The sequence below is a fragment of the Dendropsophus ebraccatus genome, chromosome 2 (assembly GCF_027789765.1).
Source record: "Dendropsophus ebraccatus isolate aDenEbr1 chromosome 2, aDenEbr1.pat, whole genome shotgun sequence".
NCBI classification, from domain to species: Eukaryota; Metazoa; Chordata; class Amphibia; order Anura; family Hylidae; genus Dendropsophus; species Dendropsophus ebraccatus.
The window spans coordinates 71,565,511-71,577,592 of NC_091455.1; the positions used below are offsets into that span (position 1 = coordinate 71,565,511).

Below are 12,082 nucleotides of genomic sequence, written 5' to 3' on the forward strand. Positions count from 1 at the left end.
GAAGCCCAAAAACCTCTGCGGGGCCTTCAGGTTATTGGGTCGCTCCCAGTTTTCAATGGTTATGACTTTAAGTGGATCCATACAAAATTAGTTTGGGGTTATTTTATAACCTAGAAATGAGACCTTCTGGATACCAAACTGGCACTTTGATAACTTGGCACAGAGATTATTTTGTCTCAGAAGCTCCATGACTGTACAGACTTGCGTAAAGGAAGGGAATAAAACACAGGGAAGCTGGGATCCGGGTATGAACTGAAATAGCCAGCAGAGAAGTGAGCAGCTAGCTGTTATTTATCCAGGATCAGAGGCTAGGTCCAGCAGCTGATTGGACCAGCCCTGATCCCAGCACCAAGTTCAGCTGAAACATTCAAATCCTGCAGAGTTCTGGTAAACTCCTGCATTGCTGGATGAAAAGCAATCGGGTGTGTCACAACAAACCAGGCCCAGTTCACACTAGGCTACTGCATATTCCTGACATATGTAAACAGTTTAGATCACAATTTTATGTAACCATCAGACCAGACTTCATCAAGGTACTCTCTTAGCTAGTCCTTTTCACTCACAAATAAGCAGTCCAAACTATAATTGTTTATAAACATCAGACCAGTCCTCATCCCGCTCAGCGCTCATTTGTATAGGTCACACACACACACACACACACACACACTGTCCCAACACCTGTTTCGTTACTTCTTCAGGTTTAGGTTATTAGTTTGTAAATGAATTATATCCAATTGTAGCACAAACCACAACATAAAACAAATTGGCCACATTTTAATGAAATATAAAAGACAGATTTGCAATGTCATAAAATGATTAACACTGAAATAAAATAAAACTTCAGCATCATCCAGCACTAACATATAAACAGGCACAGTAGTAAAATCCTTATTAATTCTAGTAATATGCTACTGGAGGTATTTGTGTTGCACACAAATTATAGTTAGGCAAGAATTGGATATTGGTCTAAACCATTGTTCCTGAGTTGGAGGTATGATGTACAAGTCGTGGAATGTCTTCATAGCACCAATTTCAGTATTTACTTATAAGATCAGATTGCCTGCTGGTATTTTATGTGGCTGCAGCATCTTAGCTTCAAGCACAAACCTCAGGCTCAGTATCCAATCTCAAAGCCCGATATAGAACTCATATGATTTCATATGAGATAACATTGCTTGTTTGATTAATATATCCTTTGTATATATGAATGGACTAAAGCCAACAATATGTCTTTTGTTCACAGTTCTGTTCCAGGACAAGAATGAGGGAAGACTCCTCGCATCTCAAATGATTTGCTGAAGTCATTGGCCTCTGTCTGAGTGCCCTTCACCAGTTTCATGTTCTTTATGCAACCATGGAATGAAGTCTGGCTGGTTAGACAGTTCTGCTTCACATCAGCTGCAAGTGAAAAAAAGAAAGAAATAAAGAATAAAATGTTACGTTAACTATGCTTCACAGTAAGAACTAAGTAATACTATACTCCACATTATGTAAGACCCGGGTCTTGCTTAATTCTGTGGAGCTATATAAACTCTTAGGCTATGTTCACACTGCGTAAAAGTACAGTCGTTGTTGCCATCGTCAACAACGGACGTACTTTGTGCTGAGTGGAACAAAGCCTATTCTGCTATGGGATCTCGGTCGGAGCGTACAGTATATACATCGCATATGCTCTGGCCGGGATCCTGTGCGGTGCCGCAAAGAACTGACATGTCAGTTTTCTGCTGCCACAATTCAGTGAACTGTAGCCATAGGAAACCCTTCCAGTTCACACAATGAAGCGAGCGGCTCCGGCCGCTTGCTTCATTGTGCACTATGGGAAGTTCTGATGCGGCACGTGCTGATGCGCCCGCACAGAACTCTGGGGCCGAAAAAGATCATCTGGCCGGTGCTTAAGTACAGGCCGGGAGCATCTTTACAGAGACCGGGCGATCCGTGAACGTCCGGTCTAATACGTAGTGTGAACATAGGCTTATTCCGCATATTGAAGAGTATTATATAAGGACTAGGGGAGAATTTATTAAGGCTGCATTTGGTGTAGATTGCGCCTCTAAATAAATTGTGTGTGGGGAGAGGGGGAGAATTTAACTTTAGACCAGAATATGAATACACCAGTCTTCATAAATTCTGCTTCAATATTCTTCCCTAGCCGAAAGAAGCACCTGGCAGTGTGAAATGGCTGTTCCGGGGTAAACGTGCCCACTCTTCCATCTGTCCTCCCTCCTTATGGTCTGCCATGCGTGAATATAGAAAGGCCTCCTACTTAAGTATGGTGAGTGCCCCAAGACTTTTTATTTTCTGCATCATTGATATTGCTGTCTGTTCTGGGAAGCCCCGCCATGCGAACTAGAAAGCTACACCTCGTGGTATTGTTGACTATCTACTGTAACCGTTGCGGTGCCAACTGCATTCTCTTGCTACATACAGTACATAAGGTGCACACACTGAGTTAAAAACATTGTATATATACATTGTATATAAAACTGGATAGGGGTCAAAAAGTAACAGGCACACTTTACCTGAGTGGTGTCAAAATAAAAAATAAAGTATACTCACCTGCACCACTCCCCCTGCTACTGTAGATGTGCCAATTCCTGGTCTTCCTCCTCTTGTCTTCTTCCTGCTTTCTGTGATGTGGTGGCCATGCAGAAACAGTCCACTAGGCCAGTCAGCCACTGTGGTTACCCACCTCAGCTGGTGATTGGCTGAACTGGAAGTTCCTAAATAGCCGTCAAATCAATAAAAGCAGAAGAAGCTGACAGCATCAGGGACCAGGAGCCAACAGGACTGGCATAGTGAGGGAGAAGGGCGGGTGGTTATGCTTTATTTTTTTGCACCTTGGCAGCTTGTGGCCCCTTTTAGAAATATTTTAATTCCTGACCAACTTAATTTTCTGACCAAAATATTTTCTGAATACACATTGTGTTTTATAAATCCCCCCATATGTTTATGTTTAAATGATATTCCTGTAAAACTGCTTACATGTACATTAGATATAGTATACACAAATATACAATATTATTTCCATTAAGACATGATAAGTAGCAGCTACAACAATTGTCCTGGGTTACAGAAAATACCACTAAATATTCCTTGCTAAAACCTTAGAGGCAATTAAAGTCGGACTCAGGGCCCTGAAAGGAAACATCTTTATTGTGTCATTCTTCCTCCCATGTGGTTGCAGCATATTACAGCTCTGAACCGTCTATATACGCATAGCAAGTTGCGAGCTATGTTAACACACTGAGATCAAAAATGTAGAGAACGTCAGACAAGCTACACAGAAAATACATTATAATGAATGCCGCACAACTGTCAAGCAGCGGCAGCTGGATGCTGTAAAATCTGTACAAGCTGGCGGCTTTCTTGTAACTGGCAATAATATCCCTGTGAACATTAAATCCATCAAGTAAAGATCTTACCTGGGTAACCTCCAACATATATGGGATTGTTTGTGTCTGCAGAGGTTGACTGCACATGAGGACTCTCGGCCTGCACTGTGTTCCCATCCACAGTAAGGATGATTTTGTGCTTAACCTTGTTGGCCTGAATCTGGTGCCATTTCCCATCACACAATGAGCTGGATCCTTCAGGCTTGTAAGCTGCTGTTATTTTGCCAGCTCCATTGTTTACATGGAATAAAACCTGTCATATATGAAAAACACTTGGAATGAAGTAATGAAAACTGCTGCCAAATGTTGTAATAGTTTTACTGATCAATATAATTCATTGTAAGGTGTTACTTTCTCCCATCTGATGTTTATCGCCGAAGCTGGTTTCATAATCAAATGGAGGACGAGCTTATCATGAGAAAGGGGACACTGTCTACAGTAGACAAATGGTCACACAATATAAATCTGGGATATGTGAACAAATAAAGGCATCTACAGAGTAATTTCCATAGTCCTCATTTACCTTTATGGAGTGACCTAATCTCCAGAAGGACCAAAGATACCCACCACAAGGGATCAAACCTATATGGCAGGTCTAGTTACATTTTTTATATATTTATATAATGCTGCCCTAAGCAAACATATTATGCTTACCTCTTAACACCCCACAAGTGTCCCAATGTGGCCTTTCCAGTGTCCCCCGTTGACTGCAGCCCTACTACTTCAGAGACAAACTCATCTTGGGAGTGATACCCCGCTTAGCCAATCACTGGCTGAGATGGGACAGTGCCATAGCCAGTGATTGACTGAGCTCGCTGTCGCTGCTGAGACGAGTTTGTCTCGGAAGTAGAGGAGGTGTAGTCAGCAGTGGACACCAGAGAGTCCACATAAGGACTGTGGAGAGGTAAAAATAATAATATGTTTATTATGTTTACCAAGAGTGCAACAATATAAAAAAAACTTTTAAAACCCTGGATAACCCCTTTAACATGATCAAAATGTACCACAAAAAAGTAGCATGTTGGGTCAAGGGAACCTATAACCATTGGGCTGCACAGCAACCATGAGGCTGCACAGAAAAACTTGCATATACAAAGTAATATCACATTATAGGAACAATGCATACAAGTGAAATAGTACTAGTCATGGGGCTGTATAATAAATTTTAGGACCGGGCTATGTTTTTCACAAACCTTCCATCATCCATAGTCATCACTATCTTTACCTGTTTGGTCCCATGGCAGCTGCCTGCGACCCTGGTAGTTACATCTTTTTCCACTCCTTGCCCATTTTTGACACTTGTTCTCACCATAAATATAAGCTAAACATATCAAATAAAAAAACTTACCCTGCCATTTACAATTTCCAGGCCAATTGCATCAACCTTAGCGCTACTGATTCCCAGGAGAACTCCATTCAGTGAAGTGCTACGGAATTCGAGCGATATGTTCACATCTGATCGCACTTTGTAACCTTCTTTAACTATAAAAAAAGTGTAAGACATCACGTTTCTCATATGATTTAGCATTGTAAAGAAATGCTGTTTAGCTGTTTCACGGATGTTTTATTATCTATTTTTTTTTTTTTTATTGATTGATTGATTGAAAAAGTATTAATTTAAAAATGTGCAGAAGACCAGGCATTTACCTGATTTACAGCATGTAATGTCTGCCATCAGTACTCATACCCACATGTATGTTAGATTACACTCCATAAGCCCATGCTAACATTTTTTGTACATTAATGTAAAAACTTACCTAAAGCAGCAAATCCAGATCCATCAAAATAAGTCCCTTCTTGTGCAGAAGCATAACATTTATTGACTGCATGTATGGCAATAGCTCCATCCTTATCCAGTTGTTTGCCATTAATGGTAACATTGCTGATACACGCTGGGATACTGTGTGTCACCTATGGGGAAAAAAACTCATTTATGAAATAAGAATGGGAAATGGTTACCAATGTATTTATGATAACAGCGATTTACATGCTTAAGGAAGGGTCAATTGCGAAAGGGAAGTCTTTTGCCATACTGTTTTAGAGAATTATTTTGAGCCTCATAAAATGGCAGCTGTTTTTCCATTGGATTCAATATAATCTAAGGGAGGTGGTGGTATAAACATTTTGGAGGCAATTTTTGAGTTGTAAAAAAAAAGGTTTTGGGGATAATTTAAAAGAACTGTTTGTTCTCATAGCCTAACTCTTGAAAGCTCAGTCATGAGCCCAGTTAGTTCCCATGTAGTTGTCTATTGATTTCAGAGAGTGCTCTGCAGTCCTTTAGTAGTGAAAAATTGGATCTCTTCTATGGTTAAAGACAGTCATTAATAAAGACTAGAGATGAGCAAACCGGTTTCAGGTTCGAGTCAATCCGAACCCGAACGATCGGCATTTGATTAGCGGTGGCTGCTGAAGTTGGATAAAGCCCTAAGACTATGTGGAAAACATGGATATAGTCATTGGCTGTATCTATGTCTTCCAGACAACCTTAGAGCTTTATCCAAGTTTTGCTCATCTTTAATAAAGACATAAAATCATTTCTTACATTTCCAATGTTCTTAGCTGTGTAGCTTGGAGGCAGTCCACCCAGGTACAGTTTCCCTTCCACATCCAGAGTGTTACTGTCCCCAGGAGTGCCGACTGAAATGGATTCCTGACCATCCACAGTAATGATATTCTTTCTTTTAATGTATTCTGTTGCTATCTGTGGTGCAAAAGCGAGATCATTTGTAAACACCTTGAACAATCTTGGCATTAAAAATATACACAGAAAAATGAAAAAAAAAAAATCACTATACAACTCATTTACTGTAAGGGTACAAACACACACAGCAAATACGCAGCAGATACGCAGCAGATACGCAGCAGATACGCAGCAGATTTTATACTGTGTTCAGTTATTTAGATCTAATCTGCTGCGTATCTGCTGCGTATCGCAGCAGTAAATACGCAGCGTAAAAGCCGTGTGTGTTTGTACCCTAAGTGCTAAATACACTCGTCGGGCGAGAGCTGATGTCTGACTGGCTGCTTCGTTTCATTGAAATTATGCAGATATGGTTCAATGTAAATGGTTCATTTGCCTCGCTATAATAGAAATGTATTGTATGTGGCCTGAGCGCACTACCCCCAGCAGGAGTACAGATCTATACATATCCTCTACAGGCTTGAGTGCACACCCTCTCCTGGCTGTTAGTCACTGAAAAGAAATCCTATTTTGCTTCTACATGAAGCTGTGAACCCAAAGGAAAACACAATTTACCCTGCGGCTATATACATTCATCTTTTAATTCATTTTTTTAATATCCTGTTAATGCTTGATACTTGCATTTCCTTTTTATTTGCCTTTAAACACAGCGGTTTTGCTCATAAGGGTGATAATGTATTGATCTACAAATCGAGCAATGAGGTAATGAGATGAACAGAATATAAGTGCCGCCACTTACTGCAATATAAACCACTCATTAACTTTAATGGCAATAACTTAGCAGAAATCCCAGCAGTAGAATCTGAGTGATCTGAATATTGAAAGTGATGAATAAAAACTATCCAGTAAGACCCACTAATGTTCAGGGACTTAGCAGCTCACACAAACAAAACACTTTTGTTTTTTTTTAACCTACCAAGTGCCATTTTCCATCATTGATAACAGCAGAATGCATGGTCTCTGTCCGTCCTTTGCCCATATCAAATAGGAAATGGAGTTTACCATCGTGAAGCTGAAGCGCAGCATAGTCAACCTGATTTTGGTGAGCCATGTAGTAGATGAGGCCACTGGAGGCAAATGTCCTCAGAAACAACTGAACAGACAGTCTACAAAAAAGTAAAACATACAGTACCTTGGTTTATACCAGAACTATAAAAAACCTGCTCAGAATGAATGACAGATAGCTACATATTAACTGCATTGCTTTTGTACTTTTTGGAGATTATGTTAATCCACATATAATGTAAATCCATGTATAAGTACAGACTTAGCTTCACAATAGGAAAAGAAAGTACCATCAAAGAACCATCTTTACAAGACATTTAGACCAAGCACTTCTGACCATGTAGGTATGTATGTATGCATGTAAGTCTCGGCTGCTTAAAGTCTGTCCCAATTTTTTTATTTCAAGCAATTTTTAAGACATTCTGTATCATACTTGGTTCCCTTCTTTGGGAAAATCTCTTTTGAAGTGGCACCCCCCATACATTGTACGTATAGCTGTCACCAGTGCGTTCTATTCCTAAACAGCTTTAACTGATGCTCCATCGCCTGGTAGAGTTATGCAAAGAGAACACCACCTATGGTCACCTGCAGCAGCAATCAGTATTCTGCTGAACCTGGTAATTAGCTGCGGCCTCTGATCTCGTCCAGTGGAAGGAACTACTGTAAAACATAGCAGGTAAGGGGAAAAAGATCAGGAATAGTGGCTGCTAGTGCATGAAAATGATTTATTGAACATAAAAAGTAACACGTTTCTGGTCCTTTTGCCTGGCTAGAATAATTCCTAGCATTCTAGCCTCTGTGCCATTTACGTGTTGCTTTTTATGTTCAATAAACCATTTTCATCCACTAGCAGCAACTAATTCTGATGTTTTTTTACTTACTAGCAAACTTTTGAAAATGGGAACACTGCTTCAACCCCACCCATGAGGAAGTGGAAGTGAACCTGACCCTACTCTTTTCTGATCTTACATGAGTACAAGTAGCTGCATGTATGCATTTACACCATTGCTCTGTTTTTATCACTATTGTTTGTTTGTTTTTTTCACACTTTTTATAATGACTCAGTATATATTATTATACTGACCTTCTTCTGATAGCAGATTGGTCAAATGGCAAAATGATGTGGCTTCCTCTAGTAAGACCAAACTGGTGGGCATCTGGAACATGCGCTGGTAGTATATGCTGTGCACACTGCAATGGCTACATCGACAAGAAATAAAACGTATTAGAAATAAGATCCTTAAAAAATATGCTTGTAACCTGGGTCATTTCATATGGTCATTAATAACAGAACAGGTTCTCAATTTCTTACATATGAAAGTCTGTATTACTGGAGCTGCATTTTATTGCACATTTTTAGTTGCTTCTTAATAAGTTCATTCAAAAACGGATTTGCATAACCCATGTTTAACTATGCAGTTGAATTTCTGGAAGGAGACTAATTATATTTACAATACCAAAAATCTATACAAGCAATGCAAACAACTTCATGTCTGCAGTGTTGATATTGTGTTCAAGGCTTATATGCGCTTAGATGAGAAATGGTAACCTTTACCTGAAAATTGCAGATTTTTCACATTTACTTCTGCAACTATTGAAACTGAATTATTATTATTATAATTCCACACTGAAGTGGCATCAAAAGTATAATGTCAGGATATAGTACTGGAGGAAGCTGAAGAGAAAAAAGGGGGTGGAGGGCTTACAGGGAGAGGGGGGAGCTAGGTGTTAATGTGACTGAAGTTTTCCATAGAAGCAATTTTAGCAACTTAACTAGATCCCATAACTTATATATTTACTGCAAATAAATAAACAAACAAATAATAATAAAAAATAAATCTGTCTTTCTATCTTGAAGTCTTTTTGCCATGGTTCTTGCACTGTTCTAATAGTGCTGCACTACTATTCTCATGTGTGTCAAAGCTCATCAACACTTTAGGGGACACTTATGAAAAGTATGGCAGGGGTAAGGCACAGATTCGTCCCTTCTCCCAGCGTACTCCTGCCGTATAACCCGATTTCCTGATGGGCGGGCAGGGGGGGAACGGTAAGATAAGGAGCGCCTCATTTATTATGATTTATGCCTGCTCGTAGGCATAAATCATAACCAAAATCTACACCTGCAGGTGTATATTTGGTACGCTGGTTGCAGGGTCGGGCGACCAGCCGTCCGGACTTAAAAGGCATGCGTCTCTTAGTGAATTTGACCTGGAAAAAGGGGACAGGATCTAATTTAAGACAGGTGTATGAGAATGTCTTGATAAATCCCCCTTTCTATGTTTGAGCTCAATTAGGTCCCTATATTCATCATCAGACCTCAATGTATGCCCCTTATAGTACATTATATATAATTAAGGAATGGTTGGTTGGTTGGTTATTTTTTTTATTAATGAAAAGAACATACAGACACTCTTTTTCAAGCTGAACAAAGTCTGTTGCTTACTTTTGTGACATGTGACCTCTGTACCAAAGTGGTTATACGTGGTTTTATTTCCGTTACTGGTCCGGCAGGTACTGGAGTTGGCATCAGATCTTGCTCATCATTGTTAATATTGATTTTAGGTTTCTCAGTCAACATGCAGCTATCCATCTGAACATTCTCATACTTTATAACAGTGGTGAAATCCATTTGCCTAATTCATATTAAATAGGAAACGGTCAATATTTATTTATTCTTATACAACAGGCAATAACTTTTCATCTCTTGATGAACTTACTCCATATTAACAATTAAATTCTGGATACATCCATAGAATGACTGGCTTGTTTTGAGCATTGTGGCAGATATTTTTGCAGGGATTCCACCAATGAAAAAGCTGGACGTTTTTATGTCAACCGATTCAACAGATGGACCATTTAGCCTGGCTTCTGCTGGCTTTCCTTCATCAACCTGTACACTCACTGTCCTGGAAAACACAGAGGATAAGATATTATTTACAACTTTACAATGATTACTGATAATAAGAACTGCATTCTACCTGGTGACGGAGATGGAAAAAAATGTTGACTATAGAAATTATTTTATTATTTGGAGCTGCTGTCAACATTTGTCTTATATTTATTATTACATTAGTTACATTTCCATACTGTTGTCCATAAGGAAAATGTTTTAAGCAAATCTGTCACTCACCAAAAAGGCTAGCAGCAATGCAGTATACTGCTTAATAAACACTTTTATGTGATTCCTGTAAAGCGTTTGTCTGTGGCTTTTTTCATGAAGAACTTTTATTCTTTGATACATAGTGTTATAAAGGCATAGCCTATGGTTCCCTGTGCCCTAGGATCTATTACTAGATAGTGCCCAATGCATAACCTTTAGGAAAAATATATTTGATTGACTGCAAGGGTGGTACAATTAAAGTCTTTGTGATAGAATTAGCTGAATGATTTCAAAAAGTTATTTGGTATATGCCTTTAGGCTGGGTTCACACTACGTATATTTCAGTCAGTATTGTGGTCCTCATATTGCAACCAAAACTAGGAGTGGATTGAAAACACAGAAAGGCTCTGTTCACACAATGTTGAAATTGAGTGGATGGCTGCCATTTAATGGCAAATATTTGCTGTTATTTTAGAACAACGGCTGTTATGTTGAAATAATTGCCGTTATTTACTGTTATATGGCGGCCATCCACTCAATTTCAACATTGTGTGAACAGATCCTTTCTGTGTTTTTAATCCACTCCTGGTTTTGGTTGCAATAAGAGGACCACAATACTGACTGAAATATACGTAGTGTGAACCCAGCCTTAAAGGTAAAGTTGACACAGGTAAAGTGGAAGATTTTCAGCAGGGTAGTAGAGTAGTAGCCCTTTTTCCCATAGCAAACCTGAGAAATTAAGAGGAGAACTTAGAACAGACTAGACAGGTAAATAGAATATCTGAGGATGGAAGGGTTGTTGTAACTTTAGGAAGCGTTCACACGTACAGGATCCGCAGCAGAACCGCAGCAGATTTGATGCTGTGTTCAGTTATTTAAAAGAAATCTGCTGCGGATCCGGTACGTGTGAACGCACCCTTAAAAAATATACTACCTACCTTTTGTTCCGAAGAAGAATAAGAGAATGTTCTTGACCATCACTATATGTTCCTGTTGGTGATTTGACCACCACCTTCCTTGTGCTAGCCCCATCCATAGGATTGATATGTAATTCAATATGCCCATTTACCAGCATTATAGCAAAGAATGGCTAGAAAATAGAAAAAAAAAATACACTTTTGAAAGCATAAAATACTAGAATTTTACCTTTATTTCTCCTTTTTTGTTTGTAAAAACAATTTTATCATGACCTAGACCAATGTGATTTTTAAAACCCTTTACATTACAGACAATACTTTTAAATATATCACTTTATACAGGATGAAAGGACAAAAACAAGTCAGCGCTAAGTTCAAAAACCAATTTTACTGTATTATTTTGACGTAAAATTGTGGCCTAAAGTCCATGGCTCCATTCATTCTCTATGAAGCCGTCAGTGAGAGTCAAGTACACCACTCTGCTTTTTTTGGTGGCTCCATAGAGAATTTATTCTTGATTTAAAACAAGGGAGCTGGGTCACCAATAGAGAGATCTCTGGGAAGCACAGAGATTGGACCCTTGCAATCTCATACATGTCCCCTATCCTGAATTGATTTAATCCAGTTCAAAAAATCCATTTGCACTTTTTTGGCCTCTAACAGTAACCACAGGCTATTGGAAAGCTTACATTTCTCAAACATAACAGTTCATACTGTGCTGGGGATTCAGAGCTCATTATTAGAGGAATAGACCCCAACCCCTATAACAATATGTAAAGAAAATCATCACTGCAAATTAAAGGATCCATTTCTTACATAAAATCTAAATGATATGTATACGACAAGACATGCTAATGTCGACCAGAAGCCTTAATATTCCCATCATAATAAATGTAGTGAGTTCTATAGCACCACTGGAAAATGTATTCTTTATTGCTAGAGCCATTACCCAAATTAGCCTCTTGGC

General features: G+C 39.0%; 1 protein-coding gene across 2 annotated transcripts in view; it reads right to left on the reverse strand.

Annotated features, from left to right (window-relative positions):
- Positions 1 to 772: 772 nt before the first annotated feature.
- LAMA1 (laminin subunit alpha 1) overlaps positions 773 to 12,082 on the reverse strand; it is a 145,549-nt gene continuing 134,239 nt past the window's right edge. For both annotated transcript variants that reach the window (XM_069957754.1, XM_069957753.1), the window contains exons 54-63: positions 11,137 to 11,288; positions 9,816 to 10,004; positions 9,542 to 9,731; positions 8,183 to 8,298; positions 7,010 to 7,199; positions 5,935 to 6,093; positions 5,150 to 5,303; positions 4,741 to 4,874; positions 3,423 to 3,645; positions 773 to 1,398 (exon numbers count right to left, since the gene is read on the reverse strand). In XM_069957754.1, the coding sequence (XP_069813855.1) occupies positions 1,238 to 1,398; positions 3,423 to 3,645; positions 4,741 to 4,874; positions 5,150 to 5,303; positions 5,935 to 6,093; positions 7,010 to 7,199; positions 8,183 to 8,298; positions 9,542 to 9,731; positions 9,816 to 10,004; positions 11,137 to 11,288 (1,668 nt within the window). In that variant the 3' untranslated portion in view covers positions 773 to 1,237. The remainder of the gene's footprint in view (positions 1,399 to 3,422; positions 3,646 to 4,740; positions 4,875 to 5,149; positions 5,304 to 5,934; positions 6,094 to 7,009; positions 7,200 to 8,182; positions 8,299 to 9,541; positions 9,732 to 9,815; positions 10,005 to 11,136; positions 11,289 to 12,082) is intronic.